Here is a 13608-nt window from a genome sequence, read left to right as displayed (position 1 = left end):
TAATCGTAGCCTGTTGCAGTAATCGTAGCCTGTTGCAGTGTTCCAGAAAAAAAAGAGCATCTGTGCCATTATTTCAACTTCTAACAATAATAATATTTTTTCATTTTGGATTATATTAATTGAGACAGTTTTATAACTTGTGTTCATGCTGTTCTGCAACATAAAACAATTATCAAGGTTACACAATCCGTGACGTCACTGCTTTGAGTTTGCATAGGACTACAGTACATATTGCCATCTACTGGGCAGGTTGTGTTACTACATTTGATTCCCCTCCACTGTCATTCAGTGTGTAGAAGAGATACCCATCAGAACAACATGCATCCAGCTGCAGACCCACAGCAGATTGTCTATCACTACAACTGGCCTGTCACTGAAATCAATACTACTGGCCGTGGAGAATCCTGACCACACGCACATCAACTCTTGGCATAATCCTAGCTCTCTTTCTTCCTTTTTCCTAATTATTTTACCACCTCTATAAACTTGATAACGGAAGACGTATTATTAAACCGTGGTACTAAGCATGCCAGTGTTACCAGTGTCTTACTGTGGGCCAGTTTCCTGAACCCAGAACACATCTTCTCAGGACTGAAAGACATTGTCTGTAGATAATCCCAGTGGTATTCCCCAGTCAGTAAGACGTAGTAGCAGAAGCTGTATTAGTGGAGTAGTGGTTGTAATGCATTAGATGAAGCATAAATTATATAAACACCAAAGAGGTGTTTATAGAAGAGTTCTCTTCTGAGTCTGTGACCACACAATGTGAGGATGTCCAGAGGATGAAGAGTACAGCTTCAGACACTACTGAAACAGGAGGTTGTGGAGGAGTAACAGGAGGAGGAGGTGGAGTAGGTGCAGCAGCAGGAGGAAAAGGTGCAGCAGCAGGAGGATAAAGAGCTGGAGGAAGAAAAGCAGGAGGAGTAACAGAAGGTGTACTAGCAGGAGTAGCAGGAGGATAAAGAGCTGGAGGAAGAAAAGCAGGAGGAGTAACAGAAGGTGTACTAGCAGGAGTAACAGCAGGAGGAGTATCACTACTAGCTTTGGGAATAACAGCAGGAGTACTAGGAGGAGCAACAGGAGGAGTAACAGGAGGAGTAACAGGAGGAGTACCAGGAGGAGTACTAGGAGGAGTAACAGGAGGAATACCAGGAGGAGCAACATAAGACGTACCAGCAGCAGGAGGAGTACTAGGAGTAGTACTAGGAGGAGCAACAGCAGGAGTAGTATCAGAAGACGTACCAGCAGCAGGAGTAGTAACAAGAGGAGTACTAGGAGGAGTAACAGGAGGAATACTAGGAGGAGCAACAGGAGGAGTACTAGGAGGAGCAACAGGAGGAATACCAGGAGGAGCAACATAAGACGTACCAGCAGCAGGAGGAGTACTAGGAGTAGTACTAGGAGGAGCAACAGCAGGAGTAGTATCAGAAGACGTACCAGCAGCAGGAGTAGTAACAGGAGGAGTACTAGGAGGAGCAACAGCAGGAGGAGTAACAGAAGACGTACCAGCAGCAGGAGGAGTACTAGGAGTAGTACTAGGAGGAGCAACAGCAGGAGTAGTATCAGAAGACGTACCAGCAGCAGGAGTAGTAACAGGAGGAGTACTAGGAGGAGCAACAGCAGGAGGAGTAACAGAAGACGTACCAACAGCAGTATCACTACTGGCGTTGGGAATACCAGCAGGAATAGTAGGAGGAGCAGCATTTGCAGAGAAAAAAAAAAAAAAATACACCGAAATCAACAAGAGCCGGGTGGAAAAGAGAAAGCCTCTGAAAAGGAAGTACAGATCTGGTTAACAACAACAATTAAACTACATGAGAGTATATTGTATGTTTGTTTCTCTAGTTAAGACTAATGTAAAATGTATGTGTTCAAATTATAAAAACAAACATCAATATACCTTTATGGAAGAAACTTGTGTACTTTTTAAAATCAGTCTATCCCTCTTATTTATCTTCATATTTTTTTAACGGGACCCCAAAAAACGTATTCTTACACTTACAATGTAAATGTTACTATCATGTTTGTGTTGTGAAACATGGGTCATTTCATGGTGTTTTTAAAATAAGATTACATTTGTCTATTGTGCCTTGCATTCAATATAAAATACAAAATATTTTATTGTACCATTATTAAATGGGTGTGGCGTTAGATGCACCATGATCGTTCATTTGAAGACAAAGGTAACGTTTAGATTTGTCATCTGCTCCCGCGGGAACCATAGGCTACTGCAGAGTTCCATAAAAAAAGAGCATCTGTGCGCATTATTTCAATTTAACAATAATACTTTGTAATTTAGGATCATATTAATTGAGACAGTTGCATATCTTGTTCAGTTAGTACTGCAGCATACAAAAATAAATCAAGATTACACAATCCGTGATGTCACTACTTTCAGTTTGAATAGGCCTACCATCTACTGGGCAGGTTGCCATCTACTGGGCAGGTTATGTTACTACATTGGATACCCCTCATTCAGTGTGTAGAAGAGATGGGTGTGACGTGGAAACACATTGTTAAAGTAATTTAACGTGGAAATCTTCTATTATAAAGCCTTCGATACAGTGGAACGTGAGTTTCTATTTCTCTCCCTTGAGAAATTTGGGTTTGGGGAATTATTTTCTAGTACTATTAAAACTCTTTATATGAATGGGAACAGTTCAATTAAAGCATGGCATTTCTCCTAGATTTGATTTGAAAAGAGGAATTAGGCAAGGTTGCCCATATTTCGCCTTACCTCTTCCTGCTTGCAACCCAACTTCTTACAAGTTTAGTTAAATCCAGTAATATAAAAGGGATCTCTATTGCGGACAGAGATATTATCATAAGTCAACTTGCAGATGACACAACCCTCTTTTTGAAAGATGCTGACCAGATTCCTAGAGCAGTCGATGTGATAAATATATTTTCCAAAGCATCTGGTCTTTGCCTAAAAATTTGTGTGAATTGTTTGCTGTTAAAGACTGTGTGATACCCTCTACATGCAATATTGCAGTCAAGGAAAAAGTAACATACCTTAGGATTACCATATCTAAGGATCAACAGGAAAGATGCTCATTAAATTTGATACCTATTGTGTTGTTATGTGTTAATAACATTTAGACTACGTTACCCAGCAGGCTATGCGGGCAGGGGAGATGGTTAATGAATGCCTTGCATGGCTAAACATGGAGTTTTCTAGCTGAAGTATATGTTAATTAAAAGTAGTTAAACCTACGCCCCGGTTTGTCATTATATAAGGAACAAACATAACACCTATGATTGAAAAAAACAAAAAGAAGTTGAACCATTGGTTGCAGAGGGATTTATCCTTGAAAGGTCGAGTATTGCTTTCTAAAGCTGAAGGTATCTCCAGACTTGCTTATGCAGCCCAGTCCCTACATCTTGACAACTAAATAGGTAAAGCGGTTGACCAGGTGCTTTTCAACGTCATCTGGAAAAATCATACACATTATATTAGGAAATCTGTCATTATGAACTCATATGAATATGGTGGACTCAATTTTTTTGGGATTTTCTACTTTGAATAATACTTTTAAGATAATTTGGGCTAAACGTTTCTTAAAGAATCCTACTTCAATTTGGAATTTCATCCCTCGTTATAACTTCTCCCGTTTTGTTGGCCTCAATTTCATGTTACTTTGTAACTATAACATTGATAAGATTCCTGCTAAATTATCTGCTTTTCACAGACAAGTATTCTTAGCGTGGTCGTTAATATACTGTATATATATATATATAAACATAATTTTTCCCCGCATAGGTATTTCATTTGGAACAACAAGGACATTTTGTATAGAAACAAGTCTTTAGTTTTTAAGAACTGGTTCAATAATCATATCCTACTGGTGAGTCAACTTTGCAGAAGGATTGTTACTCAATTATGAGGAATTTTTATCTCGTTACAATATCCCCGTAACACCTAGAGAGTTCGCCATAGTCTTTGATGCTATTCCATCTGGAACTCTCATGTTATTTAGAGGTGTAGCCAGACCTCACCTTCTTGACCTACCCTCGGCTTAATCCAGTTGACTCTCCAATAGGGAAAATACGTTTCTCCTTGCTCCCTCAGAACAATAGGTCTATACGTGCTTTATTTCAAAGGGATATTGTATCCATTCCTTATGTCACAAGTTACTGGAATATATTGGTCACTAATATCTGTTGGGGGAAAAAGTCTGGTTATTACCACACAAACACTTGCTTGTTAACAAGGTCAAAGAGGTCTCTTTCAGAATGATCCATAAGTATTACCCTGCGAATCATTACCCGAAGAAACTTAAAAAAAAAAACACATTAACATTGATTGTACTTTTTGTGTTGAGCATCCAGAAACAGTTTCACATTTATTTTGGCATTGTCTACATGTAAAACAATTATGGAAAGATATTCAGTTTTATAATTATTAATATTCTTGATGACTTTTGTTTGTTATGGGAGAATGTGCTGCTCGGTTTCCTTAACCATAATAAAGATACAATTGAACCTTATAAATCTAATTGTGCTAATGGCAAAATTTCATTTTCATAAATGTAAATTCACAAATAAAATAAAAAACATGCTTCTGTGGTTTCTATCAGGAATTTGAGCAGTACATTAAGACCGTTATACAGTCTTCTAATAAGAAAGCTGTTAAAACAGTCAATACGTGTGCATCTTTTAAGGTCTTTGTATAATCTGTCATTTGTTGTACCCCCTAGGTCAAAGAGGTCTGTTTGTATACTTCTTATATGTATACTGATTTTTCTCCAATAAAAAAATAAGTGGAAATCTTCTATATGATGGTAAAAGATGTTTGTAATTTCAGAGCCTCCAGGAGAAAGATATGTCATCTTCGTCTGGTACAGGTAAGTCTGTCAGGGTTGTGGAGAAGTTCTTAACTCAATTTTAATCTACTAGAGCATGTTGTCAGTACAATTTACTCTAACAATGTGCTCTGTTTTTATATCAACAGTGGAGAGGAAGAGGAGAGTTAGCATTTCAGTACCTCCCGACAGTAAGTATTGACTGAGTAGTGTTCTCTCTTTTCACACACACGTCAGGTGGCAGGTATGCTAGCGGTCCAGAGCATTGGGCCAGTAACAAAAAAGTAACTGGTTCCAATCCCCGTGCTGACTAGGTGAAAAATCTGTTGATGTGCCCTAGTTGCTCCAGGGTCACCATCAATAATAGCTGATCCCTTGTCCCCACTCTCAGGGTGAGATACGCAAAAAAAAAACGAAAGCCAATAAACACTTGTACGTGTGAGAACAACAATATTAATAATAAGGGTGCTTCCATTTATCTTAACTCCACAATCTGGCAAGTCCACAGTCAGGGAAAATACTTTTTTTTTTAATGCATTTGTTGTGCACTGAATATTACTGATAATCAAAGGGCATTAAGTCTATTAAAAAGGTGCAATATGTAACTTTTTGGGAGACCACACCAAATTCACATAGAAATTTGAGTTATAGATCTGTCATTCTCATTGGAAGCAAGTCCAAGAAGCGGTAGATATGTTCTATTTCTAGGCTTCCCGATCTGGAGTTTTGTTTTTGCATCTTTTACTTTTACTTTTACCAGCTTAAAAACTGCTGAAAATATGTTTAGAGAAAATATATTTCACAGCAGTTTAGATGGTACAATGATTCTGGTTAATCAGCTGTTGTTTGCTAGGGATGGAGCAAGTGTGACACCAATCAGGCCCTCGAGGACTGGAGTTGCCCACCCCCTGTTCTACACTATACATACTTGTTTTGTCACAATCTGAAATTTGTCTGACTATTAGAATTTATCAACCAGGAAATGGCACAGCGATATCTGTATAGTGTACCTTTAAAGCCTGTCTGTAACTGTTTCTTCTATAGTGTCTAAAGAACCAGATAACTCTGATCTGAGGACTGTTCTGCTTTGTTCGGTTGGAGCAGGGAAGAGTGCAACAGGAAACACCATCCTTGGGAGAGAGGCCTTTAAAGTGGGCTCATCTCCTGAGTCGGTCACCAAAGCATGTGAGAAACAGAGTAGGGAGGCAAATGGGAGGAAGATTGAAGTGTTGGACACCCCAGGACTGGGCGAGGACAGGAGAAGTGAGATAGCCAGATGCATCATGGACAAGTCAGTCCCGGAACCCCATGTGTTCCTGCTGGTGGTAAGGTTGGGGGTAAGGTTGACAGAGGACGAGAGGAACACTGTGAAGTGGATCCAGCAGAACGTCAGAGAAGATGCCTCACACTACACCATGATATTAGTCACCTGTGCTGATTCACCCCGACTCAGAGGAAACACAGTGGATGACTACGTGAAACAGAACCAAGACCTTCAGACACTCATCGACAGCTGTGGAGGCAGATATCACTCATTTAATAATGACGATAGGGAGGACCACAATCAGGTCACAGAGCTGCTGGAGAAGATAGCAGAGATGGTGGAGGTGAATAAAGAGGGGAGCTACACCAACAGGATGGACCAGAGTTCTCAGAGTGACATCACTGCCCAGAAGATACAGAGCAGGTCTACAACTTGGGGCACTACAGCAGCAGCTCTTCTGGCAGCAGCCATTACGTTGTTAATACTCTCAGGAGTAGTGAGAGTAGCGGAACCAACAGACCTAGCGGAACCAACAGTAGCAACCGGACCAGCATTGGGATTAGCGAAACTAGCGAGATCAAGAGGAAGAGCTGGACCAGCATTGGTAGTACCAACAGAAGTAATGCGAGCAGCAGTCAGACCAGCATTGGAAGAAATAAAAGGCATATTGGGAGTACTAGTAGGGGTAGCAGGCGTAGCATTGGTAGCACTAGCAGGGGTAGATGGACTAGCATTGGTAGTAGCAGCAGGTATGGCAGGAGTAGCAGGGTCAGCAGTAGGAGTTGCAGGACTAGCATTGGGAGTACCAGCAGGAGTAGCAATAATAGCAGGAACAGGACTAGCAGGAGTGGCATTAGTAAAGATTTTCCAATGGTATCAAAATAGACAGCATAATGGACAGGAGAGGGGTGGAAAACAGAAAGCCTCCTAAAATAAGTACAGATCTGGTTAACAACAACACAAAGAAGATACTAGATGTGAGAGTTCTGAAGTGTAAAATAGGTTACAGTCTGGGTAGAATGGCTGGGCGGTAACACAGTGGGTATGTCTGCATGAACAGAAAGAGAGGGTAGCCTTTTATTGAATAGATGGTTCAGACGGTGTAACTGTTAACGAAATGATGGTGATGTCAAGGAACAAACAAAAACACAATGTTGATTCAAAACCCAAAAGGAAGTACTCCACATGCTAGTGTTACACAATGACCAAATAAGAGAGGTGCACAACAACCAGGAAACAATATCAATCTACATAACAGTACAAACTACATACCTGACATTTACTCCTGAGGTGCTGACTTGCTACACCCTCGATAACTTCTGTGATTATTATTATTTGACCATGCTGGTCATTTATGAACATTTGAACATCTTGGCCATGTTCTGTTGTAATCTCCACCCGGCACAGCCAGAAGAGGACTGGCCACCCCTCAGAGCCTGGTTCCTCTCTAGGTTTCGGCCTTTCTAGGGAGTTTTTCCTAGCCACCGTGCTTCTACACCTGCATTGCTTGCTGTTTGGGGTTTTAGGCTGGGTTTCTGTACAGCACTTCGAGATATTAGCTGATGGAAGAAGGGCTATATAAAATAAATTTGATTGAATTTGATAAAATAGAAAAAATAAATTTGATTGATACCTTGGCTGCCACTCACAGGCAATGCTCACAGGCAATGCTCACAGGCAATGGCACCTTTGAGTGGTCTGTGCTGTTTGGTTGAGAGATAACTAATGACTGCAGGTCATTTAAAGGGATAGCCCCACCCCTTTCAGGTGGTGGTGATCTAGTTAATTAGTTGTGTGTGTCGACCAATGAGGAGCAGGCTCCCCTCCTACTCGGGAGGGGTTTCGTACAAGTAGTTGTTTCTCTTGGAAGAAACATTTAAATGCTTTTTAAAAAAATGTGTTGAAACCATGATCTTATGGTCATATCCCATTGAGTATTGTTGGTCTATTGCCATTTCATTTTTTTATCTTCATTTTTTTATGGGATGTTTAGGGATCAAACTAAATGTGCTCTTACAGTTTCAATGTAAATAATGTTACTATCATGTCTGTGTTGTGAAACATGGGTCATTTCATGGTGCTTTTTTTATGGTGTATTTAAAATAACCCATGAAGGATATTTAACCCATTATATTCTATTCTGTCCCTTTGTACCTTGCATGCATGTAAGAAAATAAAACACCAACTATTTGATTGAGATTTTGTATGCCGTTTTGTTAAACCAAAGTATTTATTCTAAGGAGAATATTTATGTACTGCTGTCTGCTGTCTAAAGATGGCGTCGACATAGAGGGCAGCCTCAATTCCAGTCCTTAGGAAACTTTGCAGTATTTTTTTTTGTTAATGTATTATTTCTTATATTGTTAGCCCAGAAAATGTTATGTGTTATTACATAGAGCTGGGAATAACTATTTTTCACAAGCATTTCGCTACACTCGCAATAACATCTGCTAAACACGTGTATGTGACCAATAAAATTTGATTTGGTGTCACGCCCTGACCATAGAGAGCCTTTTTATTCTCTATGTTGGTTAGGTCGGGGTGTGACTAGGGTGGGTAATCTAGGTTGTTTTTTTCTATGTTGGCCTGGTATGGTTCCCAATCAGAGGCAGCTGTTTATCGTTGTCTCTGATTGGGGATCATATTTAGGCAGCCATTTCCCCACTGTGTTTTGTGGGATCTTGTTTTTTTTGGTGTTGCTTGTGAGCACTGCATTTGCGGTTCGTTTATTATTTGGTTTTGCTAAAGTTTCACTTAGTAATAAAGATGTGGAACTCTACGTACGCTGCGCCTTGGTCCAGTTATTACGACGATTGTGACATTTAGTCATGTAATATTTTTGTGATTATGAGTCGGCCATTTATCCAGGACGAATGGCTTTTACAAATCTGTCCAAAATGAGAAAACACAAAGTAATAAAACATAAGACGCCAAGATGGCGTAGCAGTCGGACGTGTGTTTATCTTGTCTTGTCCCGTGTAAATAGTCCTCGTATTTTTCGTATACATTTCGTATATATTTTAATTTCACTTTCCATCTAGGAACTGAATATACATTCCTACATTCCGCCTCACCCAATGTGGTACGGACCTGCTATTTTTTATACTTTAGAACCGTAACCCCAATCAGAAGCTAGCCAGATAACTAGCTACTAGCTAGTAGTCAGTTAGCCACTGCTGCGGTCTTCACCCTTAACTCGGACACAGCTAACTTCAGCTCGGGCCAATACCTGCCAGTCTGCAAGCGCGATATCAACCCAGAGCATATAGGACTGCTTTTTCTCTACCACATCACCGGATTCCTGATTCCCGCAAGCTCTGGACAATTACACCGTATCATCACAGCTAGCTAGCTGCAACCGAGTGGCTACTACTGGCTAACACCTCTGTCCCGAAGCAAGCACCAGTTAGCCTTGAGCTAGCCTCGAGCTAGGCCCATCTGCCGGCTAGCCGAAGAGGTCTACCAGCGAATTCTTGGGCTACAATACCTCTTTTGCCAATTGGACTGGACCTTTTTTTGCCGACACAGAGCCCTGCCAATCCATCACAACTGGTCTAAATCAGCTACAAGCTAATTTAGCCATTTTTTTGCCGCTGCTAGTAGCTTTTACCTTCTGCACAGACACCAGCCCTGTTATTAGCCTGGATATTACTCACCAATTTACCAGCATCGGACTGTCTCTCGACAACAACGCCGGATTCCTGCCGTAATCCCTGAGCCACTACTTCTGATCCTCACAGCTAGCTTGCAGCTAGCGCAGCTAGCGCCACTGCCACGAAGCTAGCACCAGTTAGCAAACACAATTCTACAATTCACAACCTCTCTTTCGCCATCCGGCTTGGATTCTCTGTCGACACGACCACGTCTGAGCAGACCCCCTCCGTCTGAGCAGACCACCCCCCGGGCTACTAACTTTAAACGCTGCGTGCTAGCTTAGTGGAGGCCTCCCTGCTCCATCTACGGCTGCCCCCTGGACACTATGATCACTTGGCTACATAGCTGATGCATGCTTGACTGTCCATTAATTCACGGTACTCCATTCTGTTTATTTGTGTTTTATCTGTCGGCTCTGTGCTTTAACTCAGGATCTGTGTGTAGTTAATCCGACCCTCTCTGCCTAGTCGTCGCCATTTTTACCTGTTGTTGCTGTGTTAGACTAGCACCCTGTTATTGCTGCTGTTATCTTACCTGTTGTTTTAGCTAGCTCTCCCAATCAAGACCTGCAATCACTTTATGCCTTATTGTATGTCTCTCTCAAATATCAATATGCCTTGCATACTGTTGTTCAGGCTAGTTATCATTATCATTGTTTTGGTTTGCAATGGACCCTGTAGTTCCACTCTCCGTACCTCTGATACCTCCTTTGTCCCACCCCCCACACATGCGGTGACCTCACCCATTGAGACCAGCATGTCCAGAGATACAACCTCTCTTATCATCACCCAGTGCCTGGGCTTGCCTCCGCTGTACCCGCGCCCCACCATACCCCTGTCTGCACATTATGCCCAGAATCTATTCTACCACGCCCATAAATCTGCTCCTTTTATTCTTTGTCCCCAACGCTCTAGGCGACCAGTTTTGATAGCCTTTAGCCGCACCCTCATCCTACTACTCCTCTGTTCCTCGGGTGATGTGGAGGTAAACCCAGGCCCTGCATGTCCCCAGTCACCCTCATTTGTTGACTTCTGTGATCGAAAAAGCCTTGGCCTCATGCATGTCAACATCAGAAGCCTCCTCCCTAAGTTTGCCTTACTCACCGCTTTAGCACACTCTGCCAACCCTGATGTCCTTGCCGTGTCCGAATCCTGGCTTAGGAAGGCCACCAAAAATTATGGGATTTCCATACCCAACTATAACACTTTCCGTCAAGATAGAACTGCCAAAGGGGGAGGAGTTGCAATCTACTGCAGAGATAGCCTGCAAAGTTCTGTCATACTTTCCAGGTCTATGCCCAAACAGTTCGAACTTCTAATTTTAAAAATTAATCTCTCCAAAAATAAGTCTCTCACTGTTGCCGCCTGCTACCGACCCCCCTCAGCTCCCAGCTGTGCCCTGGACACCATCTGTGAATTGATCGCTCTCCATCTAGCTTCAGAGTTTGTTCTGTTAGGTGACCTAAACTGGGATATGCTTAACACCCCGGCAGTCCTACAATCCAAGCTTGATGCCCTCAATCTCACACAAATCATCAAGGAACCCACCAGGTACAACCCTAAATCCGTAAACATGGGCACCCTAATAGACATTATCCTGACCAACCTGCCCTCCAAATACACCTCTGCTGTCTTCAATCAAGATCTCAGCGATCACTGCCTCGTTGCCTGTATCCGCCACGGGTCCGCGGTCAAACGACCACCCCTCATCACTGTCAAACGCTCCCTAAAACACTTCTGCGAGCAGGCCTTTCTAATCGACCTGGCCCGGGTACCCTGGAAGGATATTGACCTCATCCCGTCAGTTGAGGATGCCTGGTCATTCTTTAAAAGTTACTTCCTCACCATATTAGACAAGCATGCTCCGTTCAAAAAATGCAGAACCAAGAACAGATATAGCCCTTGGTTCACTCCAGACCTGACTGCCCTCGACCAGCACAAAAACATCCTGTGGCGAACTGCAATAGCATCGAAGAGCCCCCGCAATATGCAACTGTTCAGGGAAGTCAGGAACCAATACACGCAGTCAGTCAGGAAAGCAAAGGCCAGCTTTTTCAAGCAGAAATTTGCATCCTGTAGCTCTAACTCCAAAAAGTTCTGGGATACTGTAAAGTCCATGGAGAACAAGAGCACCTCCTCCCAGCTGCCCACTGCACTGAGGCTAGGTAACACGGTCACCACCGATAAATCCGTGATAATCGAAGACTTCAACAAGCATTTCTCAATGGCTGGCCATGCCTTCCTCCTGGCGACTCCAACCTTGGCCAACAGCCCCGCCCCCCCCCGCTGCTACTCGCCCAAGCCTCCCCAGCTTCTCCTTTACCCAAATCCAGATAGCAGATGTTCTGAAAGAGCTGGAAAACCTGGACCCATACAAATCAGCTGGGCTTGACAATCTGGACCCCCTATTTCTGAAACTGTCCGCCGCCATTGTCGCACCCCCTATTACCAGCCTGTTCAACCTCTCCTTCGTATCATCTGAGATCCCCAAGGATTGGAAAGCTGCCGCGGTCATCCCCCTCTTCAAAGGGGGAGACACCCTGGACCCAAACTGTTACAGACCTATATCCATCCTGCCCTGCCTATCTAAGGTCTTCGAAAGCCAAGTCAACAAACAGATCACTGACCATCTCGAATCCCACCGTACCTTCTCCGCTGTGCAATCCGGTTTCCGAGCCGGTCACGGGTGCACCTCAGCCACGCTCAAGGTACTAAACGATATCATAACCGCCATCGATAAAAGACATTACTGTGCAGCCGTCTTCATCGACCTGGCCAAGGCTTTCGACTCTGTCAATCACCATATTCTTATCGGCAGACTCAGTAGCCTCGGTTTTTCTAATGACTGCCTTGCCTGGTTCACCAACTACTTTGCAGACAGAGTTCAGTGTGTCAAATCGGAGGGCATGTTGTCCGGTCCTCTGGCAGTCTCTATGGGGGTACCACAGGGTTCAATTCTCGGGCCGACTCTTTTCTCTGTATACATCAATGATGTTGCTCTTGCTGCGGGCGATTCCCTGATCCACCTCTACGCAGACGACACCATTCTATATACTTCCGGCCCTTCCTTGGACACTGTGCTATCTAACCTCCAAACGAGCTTCAATGCCATACAACACTCCTTCCGTGGCCTCCAACTGCTCTTAAACGCTAGTAAAACCAAATGCATGCTTTTCAACCGTTCGCTGCCTGCACCCGCACGCCCGACTAGCATCACCACTCTGGACGGTTCCGACCTAGAATATGTGGACATCTATAAGTACCTAGGTGTCTGGCTAGACTGCAAACTCTCCTTCCAGACTCATATCAAACATCTCCAATCCAAAATCAAATCAAGAATCGGCTTTCTATTCCGCAACAAAGCCTCCTTCACTCACGCCGCCAAACTTACCCTAGTAAAACTGACTATCCTACCGATCCTCGACTTCGGCGATGTCATCTACAAAATAGCTTCCAATACTCTACTCAGCAAACTAGATGCAGTTTATCACAGTGCCATTCGTTTTGTTACTAAAGCACCTTATACGACCCACCACTGCGACCTGTATGCCCTAGTCGGCTGGCCCTCGCTACATGTTCGTCGTCAGACCCACTGGCTCCAGGTCATCTACAAGGCTATGCTAGGTAAAGTGCCGCCTTATCTCAGTTCACTGGTCACGATGGCTACACCCACCCGCAGCACGCGCTCCAGCAGGTGTATCTCACTGATCATCCCTAAAGCCAAAACCTCATTTGGACGCCTTTCCTTCCAGTTCTCTGCTGCCTGCGACTGGAACGAATTGCAAAAATCTCTGAAGTTGGAGACTTTTATCTCCCTCAACAACTTTAAAAATCTGCTATCCGAGCAGCTAACCGATCGCTGCAGCTGTACATAGTCCATCTGTAA

At 43.2% G+C, this 13608-nt stretch overlaps 1 protein-coding gene across 1 annotated transcript; it reads left to right on the top strand.

Moving 5' to 3' along the window:
* Positions 1 to 4956: 4956 nt before the first annotated feature.
* On the top strand, positions 4957 to 8848 carry LOC139568313 (GTPase IMAP family member 4-like). The gene is made up of 2 exons (XM_071390071.1): positions 4957 to 4996; positions 5850 to 8848. Coding segments are annotated over exons 1-2 (1152 nt in total). The 5' UTR covers positions 4957 to 4995; the 3' UTR covers positions 7001 to 8848.
* The last annotated feature ends 4760 nt before the right edge of the window (positions 8849 to 13608 follow it).

Source organism: Salvelinus alpinus, chromosome 2 (genome assembly GCF_045679555.1).
Source record: "Salvelinus alpinus chromosome 2, SLU_Salpinus.1, whole genome shotgun sequence".
Taxonomy (NCBI): Eukaryota; Metazoa; Chordata; class Actinopteri; order Salmoniformes; family Salmonidae; genus Salvelinus; species Salvelinus alpinus.
The sequence above is the reverse complement of the archived record's forward strand: the minus strand, read 5'-3'. Positions and strand labels throughout refer to the sequence as shown.